The sequence below is a fragment of the Prunus avium genome, chromosome 1, assembly GCF_965620075.1.
Source record: "Prunus avium chromosome 1, drPruAviu1.hap1.1, whole genome shotgun sequence".
NCBI lineage: Eukaryota > Viridiplantae > Streptophyta > Magnoliopsida > Rosales > Rosaceae > Prunus > Prunus avium.
The window spans coordinates 49,592,343-49,620,187 of record NC_142284.1 but is presented as its reverse complement, the minus strand read 5'-3'; the positions used below and the strand labels follow the sequence as shown (position 1 = coordinate 49,620,187).

General features: G+C 38.5%; 6 protein-coding genes across 9 annotated transcripts; 2 read left to right on the top strand and 4 right to left on the bottom strand.

Moving 5' to 3' along the window:
- Positions 1-8: 8 nt before the first annotated feature.
- Positions 9-2,242, bottom strand: LOC110764665 (acyl-lipid (9-3)-desaturase). Its single transcript, XM_021967680.2, has one exon. It carries the CDS (start codon positions 1,784-1,786, stop codon positions 440-442), a length of 1,347 nt encoding a protein of 448 aa, XP_021823372.1. The 5' UTR covers positions 1,787-2,242; the 3' UTR covers positions 9-439.
- Positions 2,243-4,517: 2,275 nt separating this feature from the next.
- On the top strand, positions 4,518-6,897 carry SQD1 (sulfoquinovosyldiacylglycerol 1). The gene is made up of 3 exons (XM_021968244.2): positions 4,518-4,674; positions 5,162-6,244; positions 6,388-6,897. Exons 2-3 carry the CDS (start codon positions 5,198-5,200, stop codon positions 6,787-6,789), a joined length of 1,449 nt encoding a protein of 482 aa, XP_021823936.1. The 5' UTR covers positions 4,518-4,674; positions 5,162-5,197; the 3' UTR covers positions 6,790-6,897.
- Positions 6,898-6,972: 75 nt separating this feature from the next.
- LOC110765179 (alpha/beta-Hydrolases superfamily protein) lies at positions 6,973-9,475 on the bottom strand. Of its 2 annotated transcripts, none has more exons than XM_021968251.2 (7): positions 9,236-9,475; positions 8,763-8,881; positions 8,417-8,499; positions 8,199-8,320; positions 7,759-7,923; positions 7,393-7,486; positions 6,973-7,303 (listed from the first exon to the last, which is right to left on the bottom strand). In XM_021968251.2, the coding sequence occupies exons 1-7, from the start codon at positions 9,273-9,275 to the stop codon at positions 7,096-7,098; spliced, it is 831 nt and encodes a 276-aa protein (XP_021823943.2). In that variant the 5' UTR covers positions 9,276-9,475; the 3' UTR covers positions 6,973-7,095. The 2 variants fall into 2 exon arrangements, with proteins under 2 accessions (XP_021823943.2, XP_021823950.2); XM_021968258.2 differs by lacking the exon at positions 9,236-9,475 and adding an exon at positions 9,084-9,229.
- A 246-nt stretch (positions 9,476-9,721) lies between these two features.
- FTSH4 (FTSH protease 4) lies at positions 9,722-15,036 on the bottom strand. The gene is made up of 7 exons (XM_021968038.2): positions 14,809-15,036; positions 13,820-13,910; positions 13,353-13,616; positions 12,771-13,007; positions 12,542-12,666; positions 11,644-12,120; positions 9,722-10,966 (listed from the first exon to the last, which is right to left on the bottom strand). The coding sequence occupies exons 1-7, from the start codon at positions 14,833-14,835 to the stop codon at positions 10,034-10,036; spliced, it is 2,154 nt and encodes a 717-aa protein (XP_021823730.1). The 5' UTR covers positions 14,836-15,036; the 3' UTR covers positions 9,722-10,033.
- A 3,323-nt stretch (positions 15,037-18,359) lies between these two features.
- LOC110764949 (protein indeterminate-domain 7-like) lies at positions 18,360-22,454 on the bottom strand. Of its 3 annotated transcripts, XM_021968016.2 has the most exons (6): positions 22,189-22,454; positions 21,883-22,017; positions 21,573-21,794; positions 21,055-21,451; positions 19,625-20,592; positions 18,360-18,732 (listed from the first exon to the last, which is right to left on the bottom strand). In XM_021968016.2, exons 3-6 carry the CDS (start codon positions 21,775-21,777, stop codon positions 18,668-18,670), a joined length of 1,635 nt encoding a protein of 544 aa, XP_021823708.2. In that variant the 5' UTR covers positions 21,778-21,794; positions 21,883-22,017; positions 22,189-22,454; the 3' UTR covers positions 18,360-18,667. The 3 variants fall into 3 exon arrangements, with proteins under 3 accessions (XP_021823708.2, XP_021823699.2, XP_021823716.2); XM_021968007.2 differs by having other exon boundaries at positions 21,573-22,017; XM_021968024.2 differs by lacking the exon at positions 18,360-18,732 and having other exon boundaries at positions 19,376-20,592; positions 21,573-22,017; positions 22,189-22,453.
- Positions 22,455-23,917: 1,463 nt separating this feature from the next.
- On the top strand, positions 23,918-27,163 carry PM-ANT (Mitochondrial substrate carrier family protein). Its single transcript, XM_021968032.2, has 2 exons — positions 23,918-24,520; positions 26,211-27,163. Exons 1-2 carry the CDS (start codon positions 24,191-24,193, stop codon positions 26,841-26,843), a joined length of 963 nt encoding a protein of 320 aa, XP_021823724.1. The 5' UTR covers positions 23,918-24,190; the 3' UTR covers positions 26,844-27,163.
- The last annotated feature ends 682 nt before the right edge of the window (positions 27,164-27,845 follow it).

Genomic DNA, 27,845 nt, shown 5'->3' with positions numbered 1-27,845 from the left:
GAGAGAGAGAGAGAACCAAAGTGCCACAATATATACTAAGCTATCAGAAACAAACTAACTAACTAATCAAAGCACACAGTGCTTTACATCTCAAGTCTCTAGCAGTGATTTTGAGCACCACATACAGGAGAGGAGAAGTAGTCGTATCACCGGGCGGATAATCAGTACATATAGTTTGTCACCTACTCCAGAAAATACATGAGCTGATGATGATCCTACAAACTTTGCATAAATATTTGTAAAAACCAGAATCTGAAATGAAGCCTCAGAAGCAGTCCTAAAGATGATTATTATTGTTCCAACTGAAATCAAGGATCACCACCCTTCAGATATCAATCAAAATAAGTTATTTTACCCCTTTAACAACATTATTGTCATTGAGCATAAATAACCACACCATCAAAACCTCAAAAAGCTAAAGCTTCACAAGCTGTGTATCTCATCCATAAGTGTGTACAGCTTCCCAAACTAAGTTCTTTGGAACTGGGCTAGCAAGATCCCGAGCCTGCAGGGCTGCAGTGCGAAGCGTTCCAATGGTCAGTTCGTTGGCCTTCAAGAAGGATACACTTTTGTAAGGCAGCTTGTGCTTCTTGCATAGCTCCTTAACAAGAGGAGCAACTTTCCTGAGATTGCCTCTAGGCAACCTGGGAAACAGATGATGCTCAATCTGAAATTGCAACCCACCATGGAACCAATCCATCCAAGATGGACACACTATATCAAGTGACCCATTAGTCTGATTCTCACACCAGTCATTCCCAATAGGTGTACCAACATAAACACTGGAAGAAAAATGGTTCAAACAGAACTGAACATGCTGAATTCCAGTGACAGAAAAACTTGTAACAACAAACATAACTCTTTCACCCCAATTGGGTAAGCAGGAAACCAGCAAAGGATACCAAATCCAAAACACAAGGAGCCCCAAGATTTCCTGAACCCTATTGTTCACCCTTAATCTTTTTGATGATAACAGCAAGAATGATTGAGCAAAAAGATTAAGCCTAGCAAGACACATCACAGGGTAAAATGTCCAGTGCTGGTAACTAACCAAGGTCCTTGTAAAAGCATCAAAATTCATCTTCCTGTCATAGAAATAAGACGTGAGGGAATTGAATAATTTCGAAGATACCGCAAAGAAAGGCATGTGCTGAAGATCTGGATCGAATTCAAGGCTGTTGCATGCAATGTGGTGGGCATTGTGGTTGCGCTTCCACCAGGCAATGCTGATGCCAGCAAGGCAATTCCCAGTGAGGATCTGAGCAAATCTATTGAGTCTTTTGCTGCTGATGATCTGGTAGTGCCCAGAGTCATGTCCATGCCAGCCACTTTGAATCCAAAGAAAACCCATTAACCCACCAGAACCCAGATGCACCCAAGTGCTATCAGAGTACAAAACACCATAAACACTCAAGCTAAACAACATCGCCACAAGAAACAGCGAAAAATGAACCCCAAGTCCCTTGTTTTCAAACAAACCCATTTTAGTGAATTCATTGACAAGTTTCCTATAATCTTTGGATACCTCAGAGACAGAGTAGCCTTCGAGATAAGACCCAGTGAAGAACTGGTCCAGATGCTGCCATGCCGAGCCTGGATGGTACGCAACAAACGCGTCTGTGACATCTTGACCAGCGAGATTGAACAATGGGAGCTCACCACCTGGGTGGTAATTAGCCCAGTCTGAGACATTGTAGATCTTTCCCTGTATTGAGATCCATAGATCTCCTGGCTTGTTGTGCTTGCTAAGGTCTTCCTGTGAAATGTACTTCTTTGACTCTGCCATTGAAGCTCAAAATCAAATGACCCAACAACACGCAGAGATCTGAGAGCAAACAGAGCTTTTCACTTCCTTACTTCACTCTTCCTTTCTGGGTTCCAAAAGGAAGACTTTTCTGAATAATACTGATTATGACATGATAGAATGCTTGTAGGCATAAAAAAGGCTTTGAATTTTCACTCGCACTCTGCTTTATCTGCGCTTTTGTTTCTGATGATGCCCTTCAGTTTATGTAGAGGTGATCGCTAAAATGGAAAGAAAGGGGATATGATTGTACAGCTGGGCGAGACCGAACAAGCACCACAGGATTGTATCTGAGTTGTTTCCCTTTTACAACATTAAAAAGCATAAATCTTTTTATGTTTTTATGTTTTGGGCAAATGAGAAATGTAAATATGTACATGTGATTCGAGAGCAACAGAGTAAGAGAGAGAAGTTGGGATTCAAATTCAATGGTCTTTGTCCTCAAAGCTTCTGAATGCTGCCCCCACGTCTTCATTTTGATTCTCTTTCATTTTGGTATTATTTGTTTCGATCTAGTAATGAATTTTTACCTCTTGAGCTTGACCATATAATAAACTCATGTAGGTATTTATTGGTAATTACTGAGTTTAGTATGATAACAAATAAATTTTGTTAATGAAGTACCTTTTTTTGGGGTTATATTTGGAGGAAAAAAACCCTAGGGTTTCGATACTAGGTGCCAAGAAGGGTGAAGGGGGAGGGACACAACTAGGCATGGCAATGGGTCGTGTCATATCGGGATAATAATTGTGTCAAAAATGCTCAACCTAAACCCGACTCATTTAATAAACGTATCGTGTCGGGTTGGGGTCATCTTAAACAGGTTATTAAATAGGTTACCTGGTTAATAACATGTTTACTCATTCCTAGTTTCCAATAGATTCGTACACTTGTGGGTATTTATAGTTGGATGATTTGCATATTAATTTGCGTTGTTAAATTTAAAAGTAAAAAAGATAGAAAAAAAATTTATTTCACATTATAAAAAAATAAAATAAAAAGAGGAAACAAGGGACTACATTAATTAAAAAAAAACAACAACATTATGGCGCGCTTCCTAATTCCACAATATGAGACTTTAGTTTGGTCCTCTGGATATCCTCTCTCGGGTTTTCTCGCACCGCTTCTTGGGGCTCATCACTTGAGCACGTTTATCTGGTCAATCCAAGGCCTCCAGCTGCTCTTGCATGTCCTTAGAGTAAAAATTTATCATTTTTGATAGTTTTTTTTTATCTCTTCATGCAATATTTCAAGCTGGTGTCGCATCTCCTCCAAAGTCTTTGCCCTCTCCCTTTTCAATCTCCTTATAGTACTCTGACAATCTACAACCAAATTCCGTTCTCCCACCAATTGACTTCTTAGCACTTGCACCTCATGGGATTTCACAATGTGGCAATGACCCACAATTATGACTGACGCCACACTTTGCACGCTCAGTGCCATAGCATCACTCACCACCTGCTTATCATCCCTTCTTCCCAACACGCGCATATCCCTAGGAGTCACCAAACTCCTTGCAACTCCAATGGCAACATCGTTGTCAATGGGTAATGAGTCGTTTACGGTTATTGGTCCTCATGAGGAAGCGAAGTAGGGCATCCACACTGGTGCAACCCCTTACCCCCATGTCTGTGTTGGTGGTGCTAGGTTTAGATCAAGAGAAAATGGGAATGAATAGGCCATTTTATTTCTGAGTTTGAGGAGATAGGTTTAGATCAAGAGAAATGTGAATGAAGAAAATTGGCGGAGCTAGGTTTTTTGTTTTCTGAGCATGAGGAGTTTTGATTTTTTTTTTTCTCCCATTGTTTTCTTTTATAGACGTCCATTATGACACTCGTTTATGATTTTTCCCATGTTCCTCGAGCTCCACACCCGTAATTTCAACTCCATGTTTTCCACATCGAGCTCCACACCTCCTTGTCACACAACCACGTGGTAACTCCACTCGACATTAGTGAAGTACCTACATAAATTCACAGATTTTATATTCTTAAAGGGCCTCAAAGTAAGTTGTTACTTACTACTACTTTCTTCTTTAGCCTCCAGGTGGATTTTGATTCAGGATATGGTTGAATTGAATGGTTGTTACTTATTTGTTGGACATACACCTATGAACTACGCAGGAACGTTGGAATGCTGATTTGATTTTGGGACAATTTGGTGAAGCCGAAAAAGCAAAACAGAGGTTGTACCATTTCCATTTTATCCTATGCTAAACAAGGCGGATTCTGTGCAGCAGAAGAAAAAGACTAAACTAAAGATGAATTATGCATCTCTCTCTGTTCCCTACTTAAAAATAACAAAATACATTTATATTCATGAAAGTTTGGAATATACCGCTTGCCTTACCGAAATTAAATAAGAATATGCTACTTGGATATCAGGAGGATATGCTAATCTATGAGAAATATCTACTGCCTCCCTCCATTGGTGCAAACAATCACATGGGCATAGGAATTTTGGCCATGTGTGACCGTATTTGGACTAATTCTTTGTGGTTAACGTGCTTTCATGTTTATAATAACCTTTTGTAATTATTTGTATTTGTATCAGCTTTTGTAACTGACGGCTTTTGTGCTAAATTATGAATGCAATATTTCCTTTATATCAAAACAATCACATGGGCATAGATGAGCCCATTAAAGCAATATGGGCTTGTTAATTTCGACCAGTGTATTTTAGTTTCAGCTAAGTTGAGCCCATTTGGAGAAGTGGATAAAAGGGATATACCTCCGCTTATTGCTTTTGATTCTTCTCCTTCCTCCCCAAAACCCCAACAAAACCAACAAAATCTTCACCTTTTATCTATCACCAGACAAATCCAGTCTTCATCACAGTGATTTCGTGCACTCTCTGCTGATCCTATTACGGTGATAGTTCACTTTAATGTTTTCCTTTTTACTTTATATTTTGCTGCATTTACTCTTGTATTTCTTCTTTTTCTTTCCCTGAATTTTAAGCTGGGTTTGCTATGTTCACCCCTTGAGAAGAAAGCAAAGATTTAAAATTTGTTAGAAATGTATTGGGTATCTAAAGAAGTGTGCTTTGTGTGTGTGTGTCACAGTGTGTACACTTCAGCTGTGCATCTTCTATGCTTGTTGTGAAGTCCCAAACACAGAAACTTGTTTTGCCTTGAATTGTCATGAACCCGTTTCGCTTCCACTTGGTTTTTGCATCTAGTTGCTTTGGGTAGTTACAAAATATAATTGGTTATTGCTACACTTGAAATATTTGCGTTCTCCGTTTTGCTGTATAGTGTTGTTTATAGAGCTACATTTTTATGTTAATTTCTTTGCTACTTGAATTTTTTTTTTAGTATTTAGATAAGGAGTTGGGTATTTGGATAATTCTTTGCAGGCATATCTGAATATCAGTAAGACGCAGCAAACATTGATGGCACATTTGCTTTCAACTTCGTGCTCTATAAACTTCTCCTCTGGTTGTAGACCTTACACTAAACCATTGATCCAAGACTCGTTGGTATTGCCTACCTCTTTAACTTTTCAGACGTCTAAAACCCCGTTTGGAAGGCTTCTCTTGCATGGGGGGAGGTCACAAAGTACTTGCACAGTGCACGCAACCACACTCTCTCCAAGTAGGGAAGCCCCAAAGGAACCGAGCTATGGCGTCAATGAGAGCTCTGGTGGAGCACCTAAATCACAGCGGGTAATGGTCATTGGTGGAGATGGCTACTGTGGTTGGGCCACAGCCCTTCACCTATCCAAGAAAGGTTATGAGGTTGCCATTGTTGATAGCCTTGTACGCCGTCTCTTTGACCACCAGCTTGGTCTTGATTCCCTGACTCCAATCTCCTCCATCCATGATCGCATCCGTTGCTGGAAATCTCTCACTGGAAAATCCATTGAACTCTACATTGGTGATGTTTGTGATTTTGAGTTCTTATCAGAAGCCTTCAAGTCATTTGAGCCTGATTCTGTTGTTCATTTTGGGGAACAGCGGTCTGCTCCTTACTCCATGATTGATCGGTCAAGAGCAGTATTTACGCAGCAAAACAACGTGATGGGAACGCTGAATGTTCTCTTTGCTATAAAAGAGTTTAGAGAGGAGTGTCATCTAGTGAAGCTTGGGACCATGGGAGAATATGGGACTCCAAATATTGATATTGAAGAAGGTTACATAACAATTACTCATAATGGAAGAACAGATACTTTGCCCTACCCCAAGCAAGCAAGCTCTTTCTACCATTTGAGTAAGGTTCATGATTCAAATAATATAGCCTTCACTTGCAAGGCTTGGGGGATTAGAGCCACTGACCTAAACCAAGGAGTGGTATATGGGGTGAGAACGGATGAAACCGAGATGCATGAAAAGCTCAGCAACAGGTTTGATTATGATGGAGTGTTTGGAACTGCTTTAAACCGGTTCTGTGTTCAGGCTGCTGTTGGTCATCCACTTACTGTGTATGGCAAAGGGGGTCAGGTAAAAGCCCTGTACATGAAGCACAAACGCTCACACACACACACACACACACACATACACATGCCTTCTTTTCAAGTGCCTCAAAAAAGGCGTGCTTGCATTATTTCCCATTTTACTAATATTTATGTTCTTTAATATGCCAGACCCGGGGATATCTTGACATCCGAGATACGGTTCAGTGTGTTGAGATTGCCATTGCAAATCCAGCGAAGGCTGGTGAGTTTAGGGTCTTCAATCAATTTACTGAGCAGTTCTCTGTCAATGAACTTGCTGCGCTTGTCACAAAAGCGGGAGAAAAGCTTGGACTTGATGTGCAAACCACATCTGTGCCAAACCCAAGAGTTGAAGCAGAGGAGCACTACTACAATGCCAAACACACCAAACTTATCGAGTTGGGACTTAAACCTCACCTTCTCTCAGACTCTCTTTTGGATTCATTGCTCAATTTTACTATCAAGTACAAGGATCGTGTTGACACAAAGCAAATAATGCCCAGTGTTTCTTGGAGAAAAATGGGGGCTAAGCCGAGAACTGTTACAGCATAGTTGAGTGGGGTAGTGTATATGTGATAAATAGTTGTATACGTGTTTGAGGATGTTACTTATCTGCATTGCCTCTGTTTTTAGTTGGTTATTAGGTTATTTTTACTTCTACTACCTTTTTTTACATAAACATGATATATGATTGCTCGGTTGCAATCTAAGAACTGGTGATTTTTTCAAATAATATGGTGAACAAATAAAATATTGGTCTTCAAAAGTTGATAGTTGAAATCGTTTTCCCAATACATGGCCAGACATGGACGCCCCAGACCAGAAAAAGAAAATTTTCAACTTTTGATGGGTTGAGGATCAAAATCGTGAATGGATAAATTTTTCCTGGAGAAAATCCTCCTTAATGAAGTCCAACACGATTGAAGCCAACTCATTTTGATGTGAAGTGTGTTCATGATCAGCTCCTTCTACAATGGACACTTTATGATTTGGTATGATCTTGTTAAAATCAAAAGCATCTTCGACAGGAACCATTTTATCCATTGATCCATGAACTGTCAAAACCCTGCAAATAATAGAATATGTAGAACAACCTACAATCAACGCCATTTTTGGAGAAATGAAGTTTGGAACAGGATAATTGTCATTTCTGACCTGCAATTCTGGTTAATTGATCGGCAGGCTGCAGGCATATCAGTTGTTAGACGCTCCATCAAACTTTCTTCGGTCACACGATACTCAAATGTCCCTATTAACGTCAACAATCAACCAGGTGAACAGTCAATCTAAACCCCAAAAATATCCAGGTTCTAAGGATGAGGAAACATGAACCCTTGCAGAAATGCGTAAATTTACAATTATGAGCTTTAGATAAATGAGTTTTGAAACGAGATGACTTTAAAATTCCACACAGCGTTGAAAGAATGAAGATGATATAGGCTCAGACATGTTACCACATAACCAAAAAAAAAAACAGCTGATGTTTACGGAAAATAAGAATAAGCGCACATGATAGCTTACCTCTTTTGTTCTTAACATCAATAAATCCATCTTGCTTGATTCTTCGTAGAAAATATTTACCTAAGCGACCTTCAATGCCCCTTTCCAGATTAAATCGACCAGCAATATTTACAACCATATGAACATCATTATATTTTGCAGCATACAAGAGCACTGCATTTCCCCCTGAGAGAAACGTTTGATCAATAATCTTCTACAGAAGTATTCACTAAACCCAACAAACAATCTTAACAAATAGGGGAACATACATAAATAGACAATTGATGGCAAATAATGCTAGCGGTGCCATTCACGAGACAGCAATAGCATGGCATCTATCTCTGACTCTGATACAGTGTGTTATGTTCAAAGTCCTAAATACTTTTAAGATATCTTCCCAACCCTCCTTTTGTTTCTCAAATGAGGCATTGGTTCTAAATGAGCAAAAGTTATAGACACACCTTTACTGTGCCCAACAACTGCAGTTACTACATAATTCTGCACATGAAAGTGTTGAACTACAGCTCGTAGATCATCTGCTTCTCTCCGATAGTGACCATATCGAAATGAACCTTCACTTTCCCTATGAGGTATAGCATAAACAGCTTCTTGTAAATACATGAGAAGTTCCATGCTCAAGACTTGAGTCCTGTATAACAATATAGCAAACACATCTTACCCATTTCCAGCAAAGTCAAAGCGGAAAGCACTTATTCCTTCTCTTTGTAAGGCAGCAGCAAGGTTCACCATAGGTATGCGTTCCTAGAGAGAATGAGAAGACTGTCAGATCCATCTCATCCCATCCCACCATCTTTAAACACAAGAAGACAGACGGTAACACAGAACAGGTAGATCAATCCAGAAGTTTAAAACTTGTTCTTAATCATTTGATTAATGATTAAATGTTTCAAATTTTTTGAATTTTTCATTTATACAATGAAAAAAGACACACTTGAAGAATGTCAGAATTACGCACAATGGTAAAAAAACAGTATCAAGTGCATAACATGTCAAAGCCAAAGGACCTTTGAAGAATGTATGCCATGGCACAGCACAACGAGCTCCTTTGAACCCGTATCATGTAATATCCCCACAAGCTTCTCCCCGTGCTTGTTTTCTATAACAACTCTCCGCTGTTGAATTGCTGCAGATAGAATTCAATAAAAGATCAAAAGAATTCATGCAGACAATTGATGTAACAGAACACAGAGACCCCTTTATGAATCTGCTTAGGCAGGAACAAAATGTATGCATATTGCCCATTTGTTTAATCTAAGGTATCAAACATTAAAAAGGACCATAAGGCCATAAAGATAAAGTTTTTGACCCAAAATAAAAAAGCTTACACAGAGGCCCTTTGATCGCCCAAAAGACCATAAATTTAAGATTTTATGAAGTTGGGTTTTTGGAAAATCTTTGCTTTTTAGCATCTATGGTCATTAAATCTAAATTGCAGCAAAGTGAAGAGAGATTCTGGGAAGACAAGTTATCTGATAACCTGGTTGTTTCTGAGTCGGTGTCGGCCGAGTCACCGACATGAATTACAGTTGGACTAACGAGATTTGTACTATCTATGGCGCCAAGCGGAGGACGAGTCGAACTCGAACCGCCTATCGAGAAGTGCTATAAGAATCTGAGATTTTTTTTAATTTTCTACAGTGGGACAAACTAGGTTCATAAATCGGTGTAACTCAGGCTCAACTTCCCGAGTTCGGATTGAGTTTAAGCTGTCCGAGTTGGTTTATTTCTCTCTCTTTTTCTTTTTTCTATTTTTTCTTTGGTTTGGGCACCACAAAAAGTAAATAGGAAAAATATGAACTTTGAGGATAAAATGATTTCACTGAAACGATAGCAATCAAAACTTTTTTCTAACATTTCAAAAATTGCATTGCCAAATTTGTTCAGAACAGTTTCTTGTTATCATTATCACAAACCTTTGGACTGTTGGAAGCATAACAGAAACAGCAAAGTGAAAATTAAAGAGTTGAGCAAAAATCAAGAATGCATTATTTTCTTAATTGTATAAATGACAAACATCGCAGAGGAAGAAAAAGAAGATAAGAAGAAGAACCAAAAATAGACAAGGGATGTTCTCCAGTGCCTTAATTAAAACTCCTACACTGACTTGCCATTCAATTCGTCTACATTCCCAGTCAATCTGACTACGGCGATACACAAATTATACGTCACTGGCAGCATACTAAGGTACCCAGACAGAATGGCTGGTGAGTATTTTTACTATATGCACATCAGACACTGATAAATAGATGTCCGCAACTCATCAACCTGACACATGCTAAGATCCCACAGGAGCAATGCCTGTTGACTTGGCGGCAGCAGTTGCAGCCGCTGCAGCTGCAGCGGCTGCGGCAGCAGCAGATGCAGCTGTGTTGGGTGTTGAGGGTGGCACTTTTGACTGTGAGCTACTCTTTGCTGCAACTACTTGCTGGTGTGGTTGTTGCTGTTGCTGCTGCTGAGAGTTTACTTGCGCAAGCAAGGCCTTGATCTGAGTTCCAGTCAGTGTCTCCTGCTCTAGTAAAGCATTAGCAAGGGCATGGAGCTCCTTGCTATGTGCGGTAAGGATGGTTTTTGCATTGTTGTATGCCCTTCCCAAGAAGTTCTTCACTTCTTCTTCGATAAGCAGCCTAGTTTCTGTGCTCATGCTCTTCCCGTTGTCATCATAATTGTGGCTGACAAGCCCAACTTCTTTGCTCATACCGTACTTTGTAACCATTGCTCTAGCAAGCGAAGTTGCCTGCCGGAGATCATCAGATGCACCAGAAGTGACTTCACTTTCTCCAAAGATGAGCTCTTCTGCAACCCGCCCTCCCATACAAACATCGAGCCGTGCAAGCATCTGTTTCCGGGAGACACTTGTCTCATCCTTGTCGGGCAACTGGGCAACCATGCCAAGTGACATACCCCGAGGAACTATTGTTGCCTTGTGAACTGGATGAGCACCATCAGTGTGGATGGCCACAAGTGCATGGCCACCCTCATGAAAAGCTGTTAGCTTTCTTGACTCATCAGATATAACAGCCGACTTGCGTTCACTTCCCATCATAATCTTGTCTTTTGCATACTCAAGATCAGCCATATTCACTGCTTTAGCATCGTCCATGGCAGCCTTCAGAGCAGCTATGTTGATCAAGTTCGCAAGATCTGCGCCAGAGAACCCCGGAGTTCCTCTAGCAATGATGCTCAAATCAACATCTTCGGCCTTCAGAACCTGTCAAAGGGGCATTTTTATTAGTCTTGGAATGACTTCTAGTCCTAAAAAATCTACTGCATCAGAAATACCTTACAGCAGAACATCACAGAATGCAGTCATAAAAAGGAAAAGCAAGAAGCACCCTCCAGTAGACAAATAAAGATCATGTTATTCTAATGTGATAGAACTTATGCGTATCTAACCTACTGCACTTCTTCACTATAAACGGTGCTTGGTGTAGTTCTCAAATGGAAATTGACTATTACAGTGCAATAGTGGTGATAAACTATCAGCAAGAATACAGTCTAGCTAATGTAAAGACCACTTCTCAGTATGATTTTGGCTTTTCAACTGGGACCACAGGTAGCACAATAATGAGGCTTTCAACTAAGGCTAGGCAGAGCATCATCACCATCCCAACTAATGATTCCTAGCACTGAACTGAGTTCAAACTGATAAAATTGTAATTGTAATAAGGCTGGAAACTTGCAGACAGACTTTATCAGGTCAAGATATGCCCATACACAATAACCATGACAGCCCAAACATATTATGTTTCATTATCGTGTAATGGAAGAGGCCTTTGCAGACAAAGTTTGTGACCAAAGAGCTTTCAAAACCAAGAGGGAGTCAATTAAATATCAAGTTTACTATTCGAACTAAATAACCTCACCCCTCAAGGAGAAAAAGATTACCTTAGACATGTGCGCTTCCATAATCTGCCTCCGCCCTTCAACATCAGGATTAGGAACAACAATGTGCCGATCGAACCGTCCAGGTCTCACCAATGCCTTGTCCAGGGACTCTGGGAAATTAGTTGCTGCAATAACAATAATCCCTTCATTTTGCTTAAAACCATCAAGTTCAACAAGCAACTGATTGAGAGTCATCTTCATGTACTGCTGATCCTTTGGATTTCGACTTCCTCCTATTGCATCTATCTCATCAATAAATATTATACACGGGGACCGCTTCTTTGCAGCTGCAAAAAGATCCCTCACCCTTCGAGCTCCAACACCAACAAACATCTCTTCAAACTCACTGCCGCTGCATGAGAAGAATGGTACCCCTGCTTCTCCAGCAATGGCTCTTGCTAACATTGTTTTTCCAGTACCAGGTGGGCCGACAAGCAAAACACCTTTTGGTAGCTTGCCTCCTAGACGAGTGAAACGCTGCAAAAAGGGGGATCAAATTAAGGGACACTTTGTACCATTACAAAAAGATAAATACATTGCAAGCATGGGAAAGACGGAAAGAAAATCAGGATGGATTTGGCATATCAACCATTTCCTTGGCTCAGCTATTAAAAATGTTCAGAAACACTAGGTTTCCACAAAATCAACCCTTGGCATTCAAGGATGTACTTTCAAATTGATTTGAAGGAACATAATACAAACAAGGGGAAAATTAATTGAAGAGTGAATGAAGACCATTTCAAGTCTTTTGCTGTAATAGGTCACTTCCAATATCATCTTCTTAGGTAGGATGAAATAGTAATGATATTACCCCCATCTCAGAAAACAGGGGGCATGAGGTGATGATGTAAAGGTGTTCAATTTCATATTCTGCCAAGCATAATGTTGATGCATCTACCTTAGGATCTCGAAGATAGTGAACAATTTCCTCTAGCTCCGATTTAGCCTCATCAACACCCTTTACGTCACTAAATTTTGTGTTAGATTCCATGCTAGGTTGAACCTCCTCATTTAGTCCAAGTCCTGAAATGTGGAAACAGAAAAGTTAAAGGAAAAGATGTCATTATTTTCAGGATGCATCTTAATCAATTCATAGAAGAACCTAAAGCGCCAAGAGATGGTAATACCTTTGCTTATTCCTCTATCCTCAATGAGTGCTCCTATACCAGATATCAAAAGAAAGGCTAGTGCAATAGTGCGAACGGTACGCCACAGCTGCTCTTTAAACTGACCTCCTTCTGTGGCCACCATATGAATAGGAGCACTTGCAGTTCCGAGAATACCATCCTTCGATGATTTTCCGACACTCCTGAGAACTGAGAAGCCACCTATGTTTTCTTCCTCCCGTGCAGAGTTAGCGACACCTACAAAATTTGTAGACACTTTTTGCTCATGAGCTCAAATTCACAAGACAAGGAGGTGAAAAAACCTCTCAGAAAATCTATGTACTAAGTGTGCAATTTTTTGCTAGAAAAATCAACAGAAGCTCAGAAGCTCCATATAAATAATCATACGAAAAAGGAAATTTAATTGTACAAGAAATCAGGAATATTACAAAACCCTTATCTAGTTAAATTTTTATCAAAATCCAACTCTATTCATAATCTTAGCACATATTGAGAGGGAATTCATACACGATAAAGACAAAATAGAGCATAATTTTGGTAGTAACAATTACAAGGGGAAAAGCAATCTGTTCCATTACACACCTCTCTGTAATGTCTTGAGTAACTCACTCTCATCCAGCCTGCCAACTCTGACTAATGCTTTGACGTATTCAGAAAGTGCTGAAGGGTTAGAATGTAATGATGGCTGACTTTCAAAAAATCTTATCACTGATTCATAATCACTCCGATGGTAAAGTTCTTTTAGATGGGCAACTTCACTAGCTTCATCTGTGTCACGTACTCGGCGAGCAAAACTACCAACATAGCTTGACTTAAACCTCTCTTGAGTACTTAAAAACTTATTCCCTGCACAAGGATTAAAAGAAAGTGATCACTTCTATAAATGAAGATAATGGAGAAGAGTGTTATATCTTTCACTTAAAGCCTACAAAACTAAGTACCCAAAGGAACAAATTTGACAATAAAATAAACAAGCAGCAGAGTTCTTTGCAATTTGAAATGGACGACAAAACACGTACACAAATCAAAATATTTTGAATGCATCATACCTCCAGCACCTCCTCCTAACCTGTTGACTGGATGATAAGTTCTGGTAATCACTTTCGTCAGTTGTCCCAACTCTGATCGATGCCTTGAAACCTGATGTAGAAAGAACATGGAATTAAATAGAGCCTGACGGAACAAAGAAAGCATGTCTAAAAGGGTTATCAAATCGTTCCAGCATTTTGCTCGCCGAGAGAGCAAATCAAAATTTAATCAAAAAACCACGAGCAAATTAGCAAAGGCAAGGGAGGGATATGGATGAGAGTGCGCACCCTATTTTGGCCCCTTTTTTTCCTACCGAAATTAAGTAAGAAAGGGCACCATATCTTCTCTCCTCAACCCCCAGTCATACCGTAACGCTCTTCTGAAAAAAACAAATCTCATACATCCTCCTTTTGAGGCCAAAAAGAGGTAACCCAAACCTTAGAATCTGACCAAATACACTCCTATTCAAAGCAAAAATGCAACCTCCCTGAATAATATTCATCCTTTAAACCACCTAAAAGGAGGTCTCAACTAACTCTATGCTCCATTGCTGAGAAATAAGGGTAGACGAAAAGAATATGAAATTTCACATAACACCCAATTTTCGTAATGAGCTCAAATGGTCCATCTTCCATTGGGAACCCAATCACTACAGATTTTAACATTGAATTACCAATTTTATACGTTTTCTTTGTTATCAAACAGGCCAAAAGGCAAAAATCTTTTCATTGTATATTCACAACGTAAACATCTCTTTATTGTACACCCTTACAACTCAAACCTAAGCAGACCCGTATCACGCAACAATATGAATATGCAGAAGATGGTTACAGAAATTAAATCACAATGATTAAACTCCTAAACAATCAAAACATGGGAATTAGGGTTTTTGAGATCAGCTACAAGAAACAAACTTTGTCATTGAGAAAACATGTATATCGCAGAAAAAAAAAAGGTACAGATTGCATAAAATAAGAGATTTAGAAGCCTAGCTGAAGATTTCACCGACCTGAGTGATCAGGCGCCTCAAAGCCATCTCTTGCTTAAAGACGAATAAAAATATCTGATTTTTCCCTCACTAAAACGACCTCTTTGTGTCTCTCTCGCTCAAAACTTTGCAGGTGCTGATGGGTCTAAGTTGGCGTTGTGTTCGGTTGGGAAGAAAATGAGAAGGAAAACGGGGGAAAGAGCGAAGCTTTGGAAGATAGAGATTTGAGAGGAGAGAGATGCTAGGGTCCGAGCACACCATTTATCAAACCCAAACTGACCAAATGTGGGTTAGGTGAAATGTCTATATTAGCCTTGAAGAAGTGGATATTTTGAGTTCCAAACTACCCTTGAAGGGATGGATATTTTGTGACTTCTATGGACACCGACCCTTTTTTGCCTGAAATTCATCGACCGCTACTCACAACAGCTGCTTGTAATTTCTTTTCTTTTTTTGTGGTATATTTGTCAATTTTTGAGCTATGGAAACTATTGGTGCTAAAGCATTGTAAACTGAAGCATGACTTTCATAAACTTCCCACGTCCTTTTGGCAGAACATTTTATTCCAACATTCAATCATTCATAACCCTTCCATTTCAATTTATAATTTCAATCGAATAACATTTGATTGCACGCTCATGATAAGAGTTTGAATTTTACCTCTCGTATTATATATATTGTTGGAAATATGCCCTAAAAGCAAATCATATGAAGTAATCTTTTAAGGATATTTCATGTATTAGATTTATGTTTAATCCTCTTAAAGGGCAATTTTATTGTTTATTAGTAAATGTCTCATTAACAGTTACACATGCTTAAACAATAAGTCCAAGGGATGTGAGATAGAGAGAAAGTAATCTAAGGAAGTTAGATTTAGGAGACCTTTCCTCTATTATCTTCATGCCCTAAATGTTCCTAGTCATAGGATTGTCAAATGGGCACTGACAATCCGGAAAGACCGGTACATGCTATGTCTTCTCAATTGGGAGGATGACTGGTCTCAAGTCATTCGTGTGGAGACACTGAGACAAGTATGTAGGTGCTCAATAGAGAATGAGTTCACTGAACGCGATCAAACAAAAGTTTCTTGTATGGAAATTTTACTTATATGTCAAACAAGAAACTCAAAGTTGCAATAATGCAAATTAGTCGTTTGACCTGAGGCACCATGGTTGTCTTGTGGGAAGGTTGTGGATCTTTGAGGATGCTATAAAGACATGTCCTAATCACAGATGTGGTACAAGCTTTGTTGGGGTTCACGATTGACTCATGGAGACATGTGAGTGTACAATATGGAATCTCTATCCTTCAGTAAAGAAGGAGAATGCTCGGAAGATATGATTAAGCAAATCTCTGATCAAAGTATTCAGTATGACCTAGAAGGATGTTCTTGTCATACTAATACAAATCATATAAGACGTGACAATCTCATTAGGGGTTTGACATGCACCATGCCCTAGTAATGAGATTAAAAGCATTGTAATAGGGAAGGACCGTATTGCATTGTAATTCCAACTGAATAGGTCCTCTACTTATTCTACTTAGCTTGAATATCCATGACATACTGCTAGGTGTCACTCATGGATGGCATAAGCCCTAAGGACTAATGATCCTAACTAATAGGGAGAATTAAAAAGGGGTTTTAATTCACAATCAATTACGAAGAGTTCAAATTGCCCACAACCTTGCTAATTAGAACCTAATGGATCGCACACCGTTAAACTTGAGTTATTGGAGAAACCATTATGGAGATGATGAATTGAAGAGATCAATTAAGCTTTGTTAATTGGTTAAGGCAAAATTAATTATGGAACTAATTTAAACGACACGTGATGTCGAAATAGGCTTTAAACGGGAATTTTGAATTCCGGGCTCATTGGGCTTTATCCTTTTGGACACGGAGATTAGGTTGTATGACAACTTAAATGAAATTGAGCCCAAGAGGCCCAATTTCAAGGGATGGACATTTATATGGGCTTTTGGTTGCTATAGTCAACTTGTTGACTCAAGTAAAAGATGACTATCATCTTTTTGAAGCCTAAGGGGGTCATTAGTGAAAAAGAAGAGAGAGAAAGAAAGCTCTAGTTTTCCAAAAACTCTCTCTACACTTTCATACCATCTTAGTGAGGGATCACTAGCATCATCCTCTCACTAAGCTCATCATCTTCTTCTCAAGCTCTAGTTGGTGAAGAGACTTAGAGGTTACCTATTTTGGTGACTTTTAGAGAACCTCCTAAGTTGAAGTTTTGAAGGAGTCATTCAAGCTTCAACAACAAGGTGGAGATTTTGAAGGAGCCATTCAAGCTTCAACAACTTTGGTGGAATTCAATCGTAGGGTTGAAAGCACGCACCAAGGGTAACTCCTCCATTCAATCTTACTAGAAGTATGTTCTAGGAAAGTAGTACAACTATCACTTGGCTTAAAAGATTCATGGGAAAAGTTTTTGTTTTTGAACTCATAGATGCATGCTTAAGCTTCCGTTGCCATGATTTTATTTATCTATGTTGATGTTCAAATGAAACTCATGATTTTCTAAAGGTTTCCTTCATATATATATATATATATATAAATTTATTTTTTTATTTATTTTTTTATCAGACTCGTATTATAAATTAATCCAACACAAAAGACAATTAATTGTTAGGGCTTATAGCTTTAACAAATGATATCCGTCTCTATGTCTAAAACTAAAGTTCGAATCTCTTCTCCTCATTTCACCTTTCTCGAAATTTTTTTTTTATAGACAAAAAAGGACAAACAATCCATTGAACAAGTTGGGAACTTGATGTAGAACAAATTGCGGAAGCAATGGAAGATGAGTTGGAGAGATGTGTGCAAGGGCAAATTCGGAAAACTGCAAGTTTGGGCATCGAGCTCAGATTTGGGCCCATGATATGTTGTTTCGAAGAGAATGACTTCACAAATGAAATTCATCGCTTTGCCATGATGTAGGGCTTTTTCGGGCATCCGAGATCTTTTAACAACCTAAAATCTAGTTTTTATGTTTTAACAATTTTTGGAAACTTTATTAATTTTCCTATTTAAATTCCTTTTGGATTCCTAGGATTTCTAGGGTATTTAAATGAACTTTAACCCCGTGGTTATGGTTATATTATTTCATATTATCAATAAACGTTCCCTCATCTTTCCTTGTGGATTCCAGAATTGTGTGTTCTAATGCTATAATTTTTTAGTCATTTGATTGTCATGATGCGTGAGAACTGGAAGTCTAGAATGGGTTACAATCTTTAGAAGGTATATTTAATTTTATTCTATTTTTGGATCGAAACTCCTCATAAAGTTATTATTGTTATTTACACTGCATTCTCTCATAGAACCAACAACCCAATTTAAATGAAAACTTGGCACATCCCAAATTCGTATAACTAGCGCCTAAGGCATGGTTAGTTTTTTTTATATTTTAAATATAAGTGAGATAGTCTAAATTATAAGGGGAGGAGGTTTCTCACGCACACACTATCAAGATGTGTCATGAGAGTTCAAACTTCAGACTATTGGTATGCAAATCAAAGCCGTTTATTATTGGGCTAGTCCCGTTGGACATGGTTAATTATATCAAAACTCACAACAATGTTTATATAAAAAAATAAATAATAAAAGGCTTTTCACAGCGGTCTTGAAACAGGATTAAAGCCCAACATTTATCTCATTATCCTCCTTGGGATTGAAATTTGAAATAAAACGAAAGCTGCACTGAAAAAAGTAGAGGGGGATCGGAATTCAAATGGCTCTACCAGCTTTTTGTGTGTGTACACAAAATTCATCAGATAGCTGATAGCTGATAGCTGATAGCATATTCCATAAAAGCATTGATATATATATATATATATGATGATGATGATATGAACACATCACTGATCAGTGCAGCGCAGTACTGTTCTCGAATCTTTTCTCAGCGCCCTCATAGGCTTTGTCATCACATTCTGCTCAAAAACAGATATACATATATATATATATATATATATATACATAATTGTTATTACTGAGTTTAGAAAGTAATTAAGTTTGAAAAAAAAAATAAAGAAAAGTTACTGCTAAGAATATTTTAGGTTCCAATAATGAAACTAGATACTTTAAAAATATGAACTGTAGAGCACCACGTCAGTCACACTTGATAAGACAACAACTAATTCATTTTAATTAAGTAATAAATAGCTGGAAGTTCATTGTCGGTGGCTGAATAATCCATATAATATATATATCATGCTGATGCTGATTGCAAAGTAAAAACCTTACGTGGCTTTTTATCACTGCTTGAGTTTTCTTGTTTTTGGGTTAATTAATTATGATCAAGCTGTTCTTCACAAATTTGGTTTTACATTCTCTTGCTGGAGAAACATCCATATAATTATATTTTACCATGCATATATATATATATATATATATATATATATATATATATATATATAATATAGGTATAGATAGCAATTTACCTTGCCCATTATAATAAAAATTATACAGAGTAAATATAACTAGCCGTATGACTTCCCCTCTTTTTCAATTTTAGTTTTGCTTTCTCTTTTTTTTCTTTTTTTTCGGAGAATATAAAAATATGGGATAACTAAGTTACAAAAGCAGAAATTATTCATGAAATTAACAAAAGGTTCAAAGATAATTAAGCAACCAAAAAAAAAAAAAAAAAGTGAATGGTGCAAGCTTTCGAGCACCATTCAAAATAGCATATTAACCAGATAGGTTGTAATTGCTCGCTCTCTCTCTACAAGGGAAGGAAAATGACTACATGCTAAAAATGATCAATATCAACTGATCAAAGAAGCCCATGATATCCAAATATACATAGATATATAAGCTAACCTTGCCATGATGTTTGGTTCTGGTGATCACTCGGCTGTCCATTGTAAGCTGAAGAAGAAGAAGAATTGACATGGTGATCAAGCCCGGCCATATTAATATTGAAAAAATCCCCATGACCATGGGATGCTGCTGCTGCCGCCGCCGCGGATGAAGAAAATGGTGCTCGAAGACCCAAGAAATCTCTTGTTAAGCCCTCATCGTTATTGTTGTTATCAGTACCGCTCCTCCCAAGTTGGGCTAATTCCATGCTTTTGTAATTCTTCGGAGGATTAATATTATTATTATTATTATTATTGTTAATCTCAACGAAATTATTATTACCGTCCACCATAATCCCATTGAAAGCCTGGCGATGATCTCCAAACGCTGATGAAACTTGTTGATCTCCAAAGCTATTACTCATCATCATCATATCATGCAAAAGAGAAGATTTATTATCATTGCTCCCAAACCCATCATCGAATGCTTCGTTGGACACGTGAGCTTGGTGGCTGGGTGGCTTGAGAAACATTGGGGAATGGGAGGGTTTGCTGATTGTGGCACCCATCTCTGAAGCCTTTTGAAGCAAAGCAGTGGCAGACATGTGAGGAGAAGCTGTATGGGGTTGCTGGAAATCAGGGAGTGTGGTGGTGGAGCTGCTGCTAGGGTTAGGGTTTTGATGATCAAAAGAATAATATTGCTGGAATGAGGAAGTGGAGAATAATGGTGAGGACATGTTCATGGAAGGAAGGCCGGATGGAGCGGTGGCTTCGCCTTCGGGCAAGCAAGAGAGCCATGGAGGAAGTAGCTGCTGCTGGTCTTGCTCTCGCTTCACTGAGAGACCTTGGAGGCCATGGGTATGGAGTTGGGGAAGAGAGGAGAGAAGAGGGTTTATTGAAGCTGGCATTGCTGATCTAGCTGCAGTGCTTGTACTGTTCTCTTGTGCTAAAGCATCACAGAAGGCTCTGTGGGTGATGAAGCTGTCCCTCCTGTGTGCAGAGTTACCCACGATTATCAAAAACAACCACAAGAATACAAAAAGAGCAAACCCATCAAAAAGTAACATAAACAGTAATATACACTGTCCTCTCTCTCTCTCTCTCTCTCATGTCCCTTTTTGTATTTTCGTTCTTTTTGTTTTTTGAGGACAAAAGACATTAGCAGATGTGTAACCCATTAAAGGTTCTTACAACTCATCAAAAGTTAACTCAATTCTCTCATAAAGGTTATTGCATTATTAAGGGTTGAAAAAGATTGTTTAGTTCCGGGTACCAATTTACTGTACATGGATGGTATGACTGAACTTGAATGTTTTCGTCGATAATTGGTACCTAATACCAGCTAATCTCTCCTCCTATGAACAATTGTTTGCTATAAAAAAAGTTATTCCAAAGTTGTTTTGGTTCTTCAAACTAATCTCATTATTGTATAATCTTTGTCTATGACCTTACCTAGAGAAAAGGGTTCCACAGTCACATCTGTACTCCCTTGTGCCACAGATCTTGGAGTGAGCTTTCCAATCTGACTGAACCGCATAGCGCTTTGAGCATTTTTCACACTTCCACTTCTTCTCACCATGCTTTCTACAGAAGTGCTTCTTGATCCCAGTGAGGTCCCCAAGTGCCCTTGATGGGTCATGGTGGACACATGTTGGTTCTGGGCACAGATACACCTTCTTCCTCACCTCCTTGTTTGTCCTTTGTTTTAGCTTCCATGGCAAATTGTGCCCTCTTCTATGAAGCTGAAGGTTCTGTTCTCTCTGAAACCCTTTGTTGCAGATCTCACATAAGAATCTATTAGTTGCCATGAGTGATTTGGGAGACAAGGCTATCACTTCAGCATCTGGGTCTGTACCAAAAATCAATAAAAAAGGAAAAATAAAATAAAAAAGGAGCAAAACTAATATTAATTATCATGCATGATATGTGTGAATTAATGCTGGTTAATTAATTTTGATTTGATGAGAGACCTGGGTTGCCTGGAAGATTTCTCTTCTTCTTTGGCGGTGGTGGCTGCTGCTGCTGAATATCATTTGCTGATGAGGATTGCTGCTGAGGGTACAGTGTGCCAGCTGATGATGACTCATTTCTGATACTTGAATTGGAAGCACTTAAATCACCAGATGCACAGGTCAAATTGGACATATTCTCATCCCCCATCAAACCTTTCATCATCTCCTCCACCACTTACACTGAATTACAAAGACTTTGTTTAGGATTTGTTGACACCAATTGCATGTACACATATGAGATTCTTCATAAGTGGATTGGGCAACATACAGATCTCAGCTTTCACATCTGTTACAGGGTTTAGATCTGAGTGCAAACCCTAATTCAGAAAGATATTCTCTTCAGCTTCACACAAATTCAACCAATTATCTTCTTGATGATTTGTCTTCTCTCTACCTTCAAACCCTTCAAGAATAATCAAGCAGGAAAACACAAAAAAGAAACTCATAAGAGAAAAGAAGATAAAATTATTCAGAAGAATATAAACAAATCATGAAGTAAGTTTTAAATATATATATATATATATATATATATATTTATATTTATATATAGGTAGAGTAGCTAGCTAGCACCAACCTTTAGCCAGAGCAGTCTCTTAATTTTATGTTTCAAGAGGCACTTTGGTTTTGCTTGGTGGTCAGTGGGTTGTCAACAAACAGCAAGAAAATTCAACAAAAGCCCTTAGAATACCAATTAAACTCAGTTTTGTGTATGTTAAAAGGGAGACTAATTTTAAGACATGTGTATGTGTGCATGAGAGAGAGAGAAAGAGAGATATGGATGAGGAAGGATTCCCCTTGGAGCTCTCCACCCATCCACCACCACAGCCCAACCAACAGGCTTGTTCTGACGTGCACTTTCTGTCTTTTCCTTTGTTCTCTTCCCTGCCCCCTGAAATTATTATTTCTTTAATAATTTTATTTACCTTTTAAAAAAATTTCCTATTTTTTAATCACATCTTTTTCCCTTGCCATAAAAAGTAGAAATAAAGCAACCAAGTGAAAAGAGAGCAAGATTTCACACTGCACACCAGAAAAAAAGAGAGAAAGAGAGAGATATGATAAGAAGTTGATTATGGCCTTTTAACATCATGGGTAAAAGAGAGGGGGAAAAAAAAAATCCAAAACCTCTTTTTCTTCTGTGCATCCTCACATTTATATATACAAGCATGATTGGATGAGTGATTGAATTTCGGCAGACATGCTTATGGGAAAGCAGGCCTCATTCTTATATTATCCTCTAACTTATTGTTATTTTAGTAATCAAATTCATTAAAATAGTTGTAGCTTTTCTGACATTTTCTTGGCATTTGAAATCAATAGGCAGCCAAGAAAATTATAGGCCGGTCGGTCCCCAACCCCAAGTGCTGCACCAGCACACCCCACCATCGGTTAAAACTCTAGAGTGAGAAGAAGAATTTCTTCTATTTTCATGAGGTGACATAATTAACATCCAAGTATTTGACAATTTTAGTATAATTAACCAGTTTTGGATTTACAGACTAAACTAGAACAAATGCGCGTGTTTGCTTTCATTTGTCATTTTCAACTTCGCTGTCCACTTTTTGTTAGCCCAATTAAAGCGTCCTAGTTCAAGATTCACCGGATAATATCTTGTGTTCTGCTGGTTTCAATTGAGACATATAACATGTTTGTTTGAGTTTTACTGTTTCAGAAAGACAAAAGGAAACATTCGGATTTCAACTTTAAATCATGTGGGTGTGGTTGGGTTGGGTTGAATCTCAGCCCAGTCTAGAAATTGAAATGGACCTAGTTATGGGTTAAATTGAGCTTTCTCTAGCCCAAATTTGTAAAAGTTGTGTCCTGTCAGCGCTCTTGCAAAATGCACTATATGAATTGGTCTCCTTACATTTTCTTGCAAAGCTTGTTGTTACTCACAAGGAAACAAGTGTGACAAAATAAACTAAACTGAAAAAACATTTGATACGTTGTGTTCTCTCTCTTCTTCCATAGTTTAGCATGAACTCGTGAAAGACTAGTAGCCGGCCAGTGATGCATTGTTAATTTTATAATACGCATCAACTGACACAATCATTTACGCGCTTATACAACTTTCATTCCACGAGAAAAATAAAAATAAAAACCAAAAAGCCTAAAATTTTGATTAGTTATTGTTTACGTATGACCGAAAATTGATTAGGATTACCTGTCTGACTCAGCAGTGACCTAAAAATTAAAAGCATGAAGATGGCAACAAATAAAAATTAAAAGCATGAAGATGGCAATAAATAAAAACTAATAATAAAAAAACGTGGCAGGATCAAATTGATAGTTATCTGTCAACCTGGGGTGGGATTTATCCAAGCCCTCCTCCTCATCAAAAGGTCAGATAGCGGGAGGTGAACCGCGTCTTCCGTTTTCTTGGCATCTAAACTATAAAGAAACGAGTTGAATTTAATCAACAAAGCTTTTGAATTTTGGGATTTGGGAACTGGGAATTGGGTTTTATAATTTGTTTGAATAAATTATTAATACTATGTATTAATGGGTAGAAATCGGCCCACTCAATTTCCCACCATTTCCATTCCCGTCTTCCATTTTCCGCAGAGATAGAGAGAATGAGCAAAGATGACGACGACCCAGAAAGCAGAGGGTCGATATCAAGGCCGTACGATTGGCTGAACAACTTCCAACGCGATCTCTTGGCCGGGGCGGTGATGGGCGGGGTTGTGCACACGATTGTGGCCCCAATCGAGAGAGCCAAGCTCTTGTTGCAGACCCAAGAGAGCAACTTGGTCATTCTTGGGGGTGGACGTACGAGATTCAAGGGCATGGTCGATTGTATCGTCCGTACCGTTCGAGAAGAAGGCATTCTCTCTCTTTGGAGAGGCAATGGCAGCAGTGTTCTTCGCTACTACCCTTCCGTCGCTCTCAATTTTTCCCTCAAGGTATTCTTCTTCTCTTCCCCTTCTTCGTTTTCCAAGATTGTATTTGATTGTGTTTGTGTGATTGGTTCTTAATTTGTCGTCAAGGCCCTCTTTTGCTATCACATTAGGTTGCGGACATGGATAATATGGTCAAAAAGTGTAATTTCGGGAACTGTTTGTTTCAAATGGGTTTGTGATAGCTGGGATTGATGAGATTGTCTTACATATTAGGAATGAAGAAAGAAAACAAAAGTACAGGTTTAAAAAAATGTAATCTTGTTTTCGCAGCTTCTACGTGTGTGTGTGTGTGTATATGCTTGCTTATATATAGTTTGGCATGATCCTAAGGAGTCTAAGAAACTTTATATTGACATCTCGTGATGGCCTGTAATGCAGCCTTGTTCATGCCATGTGAACTTTTACTGGCTTATATGTAGTTTGTGGCAAGCTTGATTTTATTGAGGGTGTTCGTTGGGAGAATGATAGGATAGGGACTCCGATACATGAAGTTCAAATATCTGTTTTTCTCCTCAACAGAATCCATGTTCTCACACTGCTTCCCCTCCATACTTGCCTGCTGACTATCAGGCAGAATTTTACAATGGAGAAAGGAAAGGGAAGAAATCCATTCATTGACGTTACAAACAAATTTGTGTCTAATAACCAATCCACCATTACTGAGGGACTTTTTGTCTGGTCTGGAGATTACACTATAATTTTCAATAATTGCTGTAGGAGATAATATCTGGTTGAGAGTAAGCCGAGTGTTTAGGAGGTGTTTGGTCACTAAGCACGAATGCTCATAGGCTTTTTTTATAAAGGAAGAGGGAAAGGTTGCAATGCTATTCTGGCTCCCCTATTCTAAGGTTGTGAGTGGTCTTTAGGTCAACCGTTGGCTTGGTTTAATTAGGTCTGGGAACAGCATTGGCATGTCAATGTTGAGAATGAAATGATAATGGCGGGTGTTCATTTGAAGAACCACTGAAAACAACTAATTGAATGAGTTCCTTAAAATGTACAGAGTGCTCTGAGGTAGAAAGACTGAAAATGTGTGATTCTGTTACATGCAGTAAAGAAGAAAGGGAGGAAATTTGTTCCCCTCAAGGGGGAACTCTCAAGTTCTGTCACTGCGAGTGCTGTGATATTGGGTGGGAGGGTGCCCTTCACTTGTTTAGCTTGAAAAATAAATTTTGAAAAGAAAAAGTAGTAACTGAAATGCAACTCCAGGAGATAGAGACTTTTAGAAGTTCAACCACACCAAACCCGTCTATCTTGATTTCTCATGACATGTGTCCCAAACGTATATTATCTCTCGTTGGTGATGTTTTTGTCATATGTAAAGACAGGAGGGCAGAACTGATTAGGAGAGTAACATAGATAAGCATTATGCCCTGATCAGACGGTATCTAAGTAGCATCAGTAGATATGGAAGATGATGTTTGGATTAGTCAGTCAGTACCTACTTGTTAGAACTTATATTTATTCAAATATTATTTTACATGATTTAAGGATACTTGTAGTCATTAATCTTAAGTCAGTAGATAAAGTTCCTAATACCATTTTGACTCTAGCGTATTAATGTTGAAGCCTTCTGTTCTAGTTGTTATTTACTATGGTGGTTGATGGAATAGTTCTAAATGGCAGATGAAGATTTCATAGTCATCATAATATCATGTAGTGCAGGATCCTTACAAATTAATTTCTTTTACAGGATCTTTATAGAAATGTGTTAAGAAGTGGACACTCTCACGATGGTCATTTTTTGTCTGGTCCATCTGCTAACTTCATTGCTGGAGCTGCTGCTGGTTGTACAACATTGATTATAATATACCCACTTGATATTTCACATACCCGCCTGGCTGCTGACATTGGAAGAACTGAAGTCCGACAATTTCGAGGCATCTACCATTTCTTGTCTACCATTCGCCAAAAGGATGGGATTCGGGGGGTATACAGAGGGCTTCCAGCCTCTTTACAGGGGATGGTCATCCACCGTGGCCTTTACTTTGGGGGCTTTGATACAATAAAAGAGATTTTGTCAGAAAAGTCTGAACTTGAGTTGCCATTGTGGAAGCGTTGGGCGGTGGCTCAGGCGGTCACAACCTCTGCTGGGTTGTTGTCATATCCACTGGATACAGTTCGGAGGCGGATGATGATGCAGTCTGGCTTGGAACAGAGGATGTACAATAACACATTGGACTGCTGGAGGAAGATATATAGAACAGAAGGGGTGACTTCATTTTATCGCGGGGCAGTTTCAAACATGTTTCGGAGTACGGGTGCTGCTGCCATCTTGGTTTTGTACGACGAGGTCAAGAAGTTCATGAATTGGGGTGGATTATAGCAGGAAATCACTTTTCCCTGTCGCTTCATTTTTAACCAAAAAAAAAAAAGTGGGATTTAGAGTAGTAGGACTAGAATGACGCAGAAAATGGGAATTCAATTACAACACGAATATTTTGTAAAGTGCAGATGAGTTTGATATTGTAATTTTGTAGCATGGAGTGATGATGACATTCATTTTTGCCACCTTACTTTTTGAGGCTCTGGCAATTTACTCACTGATTTTCTTTTTCATTTGGTTGAAAAAAGAAAAGTGATTATTGTTGGCAAACATATATATATCCTGTCATGATCAACTTTTCTTTCTGTTGGCTTCTTTAAGTTTTCTTTGTTGTGATGTCATAAAATTGAAGAGCATTCAGAAGCAATTGATTTATATATTCAGACCTTTGCTTTGGTTGCATCATTTTCTTGTGATGCCTGGAAAATTCCTTTGCTTCTTTTTCAAGTGAATTGCCCAACTTTTTCTAATAGTTCAAAGAAAGCAGAAAGTGCATTGAAATCCCCACGACATCGTAGTTATCGTAGTTATGTGTGTGTGAGAAATCCCTCTCCCTTGTAGTTCGCTTGTACTAAAAAACAAAAAAACTAGAAAGTGAAACACTCAAATTTATATCATCATATATGATAATTGATTGAGAGAAGGATATTCCTTCCCGGCTTTGCAGTCCATCTGGTGTTGGCGTCACCACTCACTCACTCACTAATCTATCTGGTGGAGGCTTTAACAGGGCCGCCATTTCCTCTTTAATTTTCATATTATTTGACTTGTAATATTCTGAGTTTTATACTATAAATTAATTAACTGTTTTCTTATATTTTTGTAAACTAAAACTGAGAATTAAAATAAGCAGAAGCAAACATGACAAATTTAATTTTTTTTTAAATATATATATATATATATAATTAAAGGGTTACACTAACTCTGCTAAAGGGAACTTTTGCCACTTTTTTTTGTGGTGAAATTAGGGAACTATATGGGCTGCCCAACCATTAAGGGAAC

What these genes read in the sequence shown, in the direction of transcription:
- LOC110764665 (XM_021967680.2), bottom strand. Translation starts at nt 1,786, where the DNA reads ATGGCAGAGTCAAAGAAGTACATTTCACAGGAAGACCTTAGCAAGCAC.
- SQD1 (XM_021968244.2), top strand. Translation starts at nt 5,198, where the DNA reads ATGGCACATTTGCTTTCAACTTCGTGCTCTATAAACTTCTCCTCTGGT. An exon ending in TGTATGGCAAAGGGGGTCAG is followed by an intron (nt 6,245 to 6,387) that starts GTAAAAGCCCTG and finishes TTAATATGCCAG; the next exon opens with ACCCGGGGATATCTTGACAT.
- LOC110765179 (XM_021968251.2), bottom strand. Translation starts at nt 9,275, where the DNA reads ATGTCGGTGACTCGGCCGACACCGACTCAGAAACAACCAG. An exon ending in AGTTGTTGGGCACAGTAAAG is followed by an intron (nt 7,924 to 8,198) that starts GTGTGTCTATAA and finishes CGTTTCTCTCAG; the next exon opens with GGGGAAATGCAGTGCTCTTG. An exon ending in TGATGTTAAGAACAAAAGAG is followed by an intron (nt 7,487 to 7,758) that starts GTAAGCTATCAT and finishes TGACGTTAATAG; the next exon opens with GGACATTTGAGTATCGTGTG.
- FTSH4 (XM_021968038.2), bottom strand. Translation starts at nt 14,835, where the DNA reads ATGGCTTTGAGGCGCCTGATCACTCAG. An exon ending in GGATAGAGGAATAAGCAAAG is followed by an intron (nt 12,667 to 12,770) that starts GTATTACCATCT and finishes TCCACATTTCAG; the next exon opens with GACTTGGACTAAATGAGGAG. An exon ending in ACTATCTTCGAGATCCTAAG is followed by an intron (nt 12,121 to 12,541) that starts GTAGATGCATCA and finishes CCCTTTTTGCAG; the next exon opens with CGTTTCACTCGTCTAGGAGG.
- LOC110764949 (XM_021968007.2), bottom strand. Translation starts at nt 21,777, where the DNA reads ATGATGAAAGGTTTGATGGGGGATGAGAATATGTCCAATTTGACCTGT. An exon ending in TGTGGAACCCTTTTCTCTAG is followed by an intron (nt 20,593 to 21,054) that starts GTAAGGTCATAG and finishes CTCTGCACACAG; the next exon opens with GAGGGACAGCTTCATCACCC. An exon ending in GAACCAAACATCATGGCAAG is followed by an intron (nt 18,733 to 19,624) that starts GTTAGCTTATAT and finishes GTTTTTGAGCAG; the next exon opens with AATGTGATGACAAAGCCTAT.
- PM-ANT (XM_021968032.2), top strand. Translation starts at nt 24,191, where the DNA reads ATGAGCAAAGATGACGACGACCCAGAAAGCAGAGGGTCGATATCAAGG. An exon ending in CTCTCAATTTTTCCCTCAAG is followed by an intron (nt 24,521 to 26,210) that starts GTATTCTTCTTC and finishes TTTCTTTTACAG; the next exon opens with GATCTTTATAGAAATGTGTT.